Consider the following 5,945-nt stretch of genomic DNA (forward strand, 5'->3'; position numbering starts at 1 on the left):
CTATTTATACTAAACAGTCACTAAAACTACACAAGCTTCTTATGCCTAAAAATTGCTGCCTCTTTCAATAAAAGAAAATAGCACTTAAAATCATAAAGGATAAAAACAATTTTCTCTTTTGTAATCTTAAACTTCTTGACATTTTAATAGCTATGGAGAACTCCTGTAAAGCTGTCAGTCAAATTGTAGAGATACCATTTAGAAGCAGCATTTTGTATAAAGCCAAATTCCTTGTGAGAATTTTTAACCATCAATACTGCTATGTTCCATCTCAATGCTGATACAGATTCTTTCAAAGCAGTATCTTTACTTAAAAATTACAACAGTGTTTACTGTCATTCACTGCAGGTACTGTCCCTGAAAAGAAAAGAAAACATGTCTTATACAGTGAGTGAACCTTAAACTCCTGGACCAAAAGCTGAAGGTTTTTTCATGAAGGATGGCAACACCGTACGTTCCTGTTCCTATTCCTATTGGAAGTTCATCATCCAGCTTTACAAACAGAAACCAAAGAAGTTCTTCTTTTGGGAGCATCTCGACAAGTTCTAGCTCCTCGAAAGGACAGCTGGAGGACTCTACAGTTGGTAGTTTTAAGAAGATGAGTGTGCCTGACCAGATCGGTTCTACGTCACCTGTGTGTAGCAGTCCACTTGTTCGGACTAAATTTACAGGTGTGGACACGTCCATAGAGTACTGTACTCAGCCTGTAGAAGAAACAGAGCCGAATACAGATTCCAGGACTTGGGAAGATCGACCATCCACGCCTACAATACTGGGTTATGAGGTGATGGAGGAAAGAGCAAAATTCACTGTAAGTTTTGGGGAAGGTATAGTTCATCCTGTAATGACATGATAACAGTTGAATGTACTTTGCATACTCTTTCAGTAATTAATCCTGCAGTTGAGGGATGTTGGAGTGCTTTACAAATATCAATTTAGTTTCAAAGTGCTGCCATCTGACAGAAAAATACCATTCCCATTACACAGGTGGGAAAATTGGGACTCAGAAGCAATCTTCCCTGTAATTGTGTACATGGAATAGAAGGAATTCATTCTATTTCAGGTATCAATTTCTGCCACAAAAGTCAGGAATTCCTTGCAAAGTTATTCCTTGTTAAACTGAACCTGCAGAAGTTCTAGGTGGTTGAACATTTTAAATAAAATGTGTCCTTTATTTGAAATGAATGATAAGACACCCTAATATGTGCATTTGTAACATTTGTTATTTGTAACCTACACCAATTGAATTAAAGTGCAAACACGTAGTCTTCAGCTTCCTACATTGCTAGATTTAGTTCCTAATAAAAAAAGATCTGTTCCGAACACGTCAGAGTGAGATATCATATATGCAGTTTCTTATGGCAGAACACCAGCTTAACTGATTTGTATTGATTTTTCTCGAAGTGTACTGTAGCTGGCAATTCAATTTTTAATTTTTTTTCCATGCTGTAAATATACTAACACATTTGTGCATTTCTTTTTGGGGATGTGATTGAAACATTTCTTTGAGATAATTCAGCAATTTTTGTGGGGCTGATGGAAGTTTTTTGTTACTAATTATCAATTATGTTACTTTAGAAGAGCAACGTTAATCACAAGTGTGTAAAGAGGAGGAAATATCAAATAAACTTTTTTCTCCAATTTTTTTTTCTATTAGAAAAATGTGGAATCTAATGCCCTTATGACAGTTGAAGTACTAGTAAAATCGTCAAGTTCTTTTTGCAAAGAATTAAATAATGTTATTTTTTAATTATTTGAGAATAATAGCTTATCATAAATTTTTAAGTTTCTAACATCTTAATGCATGGTAGCATAAGAGAAGAGCCATGTATTTTTTTTCCATGTAGGTTTAAAGATTCTTTTTTAAATAATACCTTGAAAACTAAAAAATTTCTTAGTATTGTTATACTGGCAAGGATTAATCTGAAAACATGCCAAGGTGTGTTCCAGTGTGCGTAACATATGCTTCAACTGCAGTTACAATGGCAAATTTGACTCCTAATTTTATGTAGAAGGCCAGGTTACAGTACAAATGAAACATTCTTCATCGTTAAAATGCTTGGTTGCATTTTTGCTCTTTATGAATTCACTTTTGTTGCTGGGTTTGTTTCTGAAAACACTTAATTAACTGTTTGTTTTCAGTTGCATTTTGAAAATAAGCTAGCTATTGTGCATTAACACCAGCAAGTAATTAGTCTTAGAAGTTTCTGTTTCTTCAGCAGTGCAAAATCAATGAGATGGAAGACAGTGGAAATGTAAACTGAAATCACCTGTACGAGAAGAGACTGAATTGCTGAATGGTGTTTTTTTTACTATTTGTTAGCATCTCAGAGTTTGTAGAGATAGGAGTCTAAATTACTTAAGATGGGTGACATACTCGCTTCAAGAGTTAAATGTTAGTGTGTGTTGGAGCACATGGCTACTGAAGCTTGTGGGAGAAAAAAAACTAGGCTGAAAAGTATCCCTGTTTGTAAGCACTTGGTCTCAAATGAGTTAGCAGTCCTGGAATGTTCAATTAGCGCTTTGTTATTTTTAAGCCAATGAGAAATGATAATGAGATGCTGAATCAACCACAGATTGTTATTGGCATATTTTTGTTGAAAATTTTGTATTTGTGCAATAAGGCAATTCAGGATTTACTGGATTATGGGAGTTTGAATTCATTTGTATCTTTTTCCTAAGACCTTATGTGAAGGAACTGACAGTTTGTTTTGTAGTATTCTGGTTTTTCTTGTTTATTAATTACTAATCTTAAAAAGAAACAAACAGACAAAAAAAAAACTTTGGCAAGAAAACCAAAAATGTTTGTTTGAAGCTGATTGTGTTTCTTGTGATAATTGAGTTGACCATAATTTGTGGAAAAAAAAGAAGAGGAAAACCATTCAAAGTGAGGATCAGACTAACTGTGTATTTGTAAGAAATGTCTTTGCAGACTTCTACTAGAATAAAAGGATAGGATACTGATTAGCAAGTAAATGCACAAGCATATTCCAAAGCTGCTTGTTCTGTGTTTTGCTTTCTACTAGCAAAGAGTTTTCACAATGTTATATAGCAGTTCTGCTTTTTGAAATTTTCATAAAATAACACTGTTTATATTTTTGGTATCACAAGAAAGCTAAAACATGAGAACCCTTCTTTCCTAGATTCTGTTTAATGTTTTCTAGTTGATGTTGTGTCTTGTTAGATTTATTGTGTTCAGGCATCTGAGTATAAGTCCTCCTAAAAGGTAACTGTTTGGGGTTTATTTTAATTATTATTATTGTTTATCCATATGTTTTTAAATAGGAGAATGATACTGCTGTGCTCTTCTCTTGCTAAATCTGCTTCAAAGAATCCATTACTTCAGTTCTACAGTGCTAGTATAATTGTTTGATGCAGTTATCTAAGGAAGTGGTCATATTTTGCCTGGAGAAAACCTTATGTTCAAGACAAATGGAACCAAAGGAAGATGTTATTTTTATCCTGAACCACTTTTCTTTGTGAAGCAAATCAGAATACACATTTTGAAACAATGTAACACTTATTATTACAGTCATCTTTAAAAAAGATTGACCGCCAAGTTAAATGACTAAAATTATAATTCAGCAAAGGTTAAAGTAGATCACTAAAATATACTTCACTTAGCTGCAGTTCTTCTTGGAGAAGAAATCTGTTTGCAGTTTCACAAACCATTTCTTACAGACAGAAAATTGTTAGATTTATTTAGAGATTGTAGAAATTCCTCCCTTAAACTTTGAAATTAATTTATGCTATTTTTACTTAAAATTGGGGGGGGGGGGTTAAAAAAATCTAGTTAAGATTTTGGCTTTTTATCCATGAGTTTTGTTTCATTAACAAATAAAGGATAATTTCAGCCTTCTAGCCAATGCAATGTGAAATTCTGCATGTTTGTCTGATGTTCCTCTTTTTCTGCACAGGTATACAAAATACTGGTAAAAAGAAGTCCAGAGGAAAGCTGGGTGGTCTTCAGACGGTACACTGACTTCTCCAGGCTTAATGACAAAGTAAGAATTACACACTGGTAAATTGAGCTAACTTCTCTCATTCTTCCTTCATGTTTAATTTTCATTGTGTGTTGCATTTTTGTCACCTTTTTTCCTGCCTTTTTACTGCATATAAACCACGTACTATATTAGTGAATGAAAAACATATGATTCCTCTTCTTTCATTGAGTAACTGCAGCTAGAGTAAAGAAGGTATTTCTTCATCTGAAGCTTCATACTTCGTATTTTCTCTGATAAAGGGAGATTGCATGATAAAACTGAAGATGCAGAGAACTTAGGTTCATGAATCTTCGTCAGTTCTCGGTCGTTTTCAGTGTCTTCAAAGTTAATTTTGGAATATTATATCTTTAAAGCTGAAGATGGATATCAGGTAAACAAGAGTTCTGAGTCAGTAACTTAGTATTTTCAGAACGTTCAAAAAGCAAAAAATGTCAAAAGCATAGGTGCTTTTAATTGGTAGACAGCATTTGGCTATCCCATTTAGCATTATTTCTATTGAATCATAAAAGTAGGAAAACAGAATTACACTTTTCTTTGTCCTACCATCTACTCCTAAGAATCATCTTTCATTGCAAGTTTTAACACATTTTTTGCTATTATCTTTTTTCATGTTCAAAATCCTAACTTTGTACCATACCCTTCTTTTTTAACCCTAGTAAGGGATTTTTTTTTTTATACCAATTTTAGAATAGATGTTTAGATTTTACAAGTGAAGCCCTTAGTCTTTGCAGTCAAATCACTGACAAAAATGTTTTGCTTCTGACACTGTTTATAGGTATTAAGATTTCTGTTTAAAAAGAAGAACTTCATTTCTTGTGTCTCTTTCCAGAGCTTTTTCATCTAAACTTTTATTATGTTACTATTCTGTAATTCTCGAGAAGTTCCAGAATTACGGTACATTTCAGTTCCTGGAGGTGGCATTTTTGTATTATAAAAGCATAAAGTATTATGAGCTGAAGAGTTACATGCACGCATCAGTGGTTCAAAAGGCACAGTGCAACACGTGCAATTCTTTGTTTTGTAATGGTAAATACAGCTACAAAGCTGCATTTGTGTATGCTTTCACGATTTTCTGTACCCTATCTCCTAGAAATCCAATATAAACAAAATAAATACATTGTTGTATAAATCCTTCTCCCCACCATCTTTCTTGAGGTTGGTGGCAAATTATTCATTCCTTGAAATGGCATGAAAAACTTGGCATTAATTACTGACTAAACTGAGTAATTGATCACTATGTGTATCAGCTCTTCCAGCTGATGTGATTCTATGATGCTAGTAACACAGAGGGGATGGCTTTTCAGAAAGGCCCGGTAAAGGCAAAAAGCCATATGTTCTGTATGAGTCCGGCCCATGTTGCAAGTCAAAACTGAACCGAGAGTTGGACTTTGGCAGTGGCTAAAAATGGGAGAAAATGTGAGAATAGGAACAATGTCACACTGGGAGCATTCACAGATAAAATCAGTAGATGAATGAATGCAGGTCAGCTAATAGAAGCAGTTAGTGAACTTAGTAATAGCATTCTTTATTTGCCTTGATCTCTCAAAGAAAATAAAGAAGGCAAAATAGATAGCCATAGATTCCTAGAAAGTGTTTTATACTTCCACTAATTTATGAAGTATTTTTAGTAAGGAAGAGCTAGTAAAATAGAAACAAAGGCAAGTAAAAGAGCTCAAAGCCATGAATTCTTCTTTTATGAATCAAATGCATAAGTGCAGCAGCAGCTTAAGACTTGAAAAACAGATTTCAGATCAAGCAAGATGTTCTTTGAATGTCGAAGCTGTCTTCGTTCCAGGCAGTGAAAAGGTTATGAAAGCTCCACAGCTGCTGAAAGACGACAAATAGAAGATGTTGGCAAAGTAATCCAGTGTAAAGGAAAGATGAGATATTGCTGGTATGGGTACACAAGAAGCCACATATTGTGGCCTGTATCCAAAATAG

The 5,945-nt window shown here is 34.1% G+C and overlaps 1 protein-coding gene across 1 annotated transcript in view; it reads left to right on the forward strand.

Moving 5' to 3' along the window:
* Window positions 1–344: 344 nt before the first annotated feature.
* The window catches only part of SNX16 (sorting nexin 16), a 23,309-nt gene continuing 17,708 nt past the window's right edge, over window positions 345–5,945 (forward strand). Inside the window, exons 1-2 of the mRNA XM_009871334.1 lie at window positions 345–811; window positions 3,918–4,004. Coding sequence (XP_009869636.1) covers window positions 440–811; window positions 3,918–4,004 — 459 coding nt within the window. The 5' untranslated portion in view covers window positions 345–439. The remainder of the gene's footprint in view (window positions 812–3,917; window positions 4,005–5,945) is intronic.

The sequence above is a fragment of the Apaloderma vittatum genome, unplaced genomic scaffold, assembly GCF_000703405.1.
Source record: "Apaloderma vittatum isolate BGI_N311 unplaced genomic scaffold, ASM70340v1 scaffold13026, whole genome shotgun sequence".
Taxonomy (NCBI): domain Eukaryota; kingdom Metazoa; phylum Chordata; class Aves; order Trogoniformes; family Trogonidae; genus Apaloderma; species Apaloderma vittatum.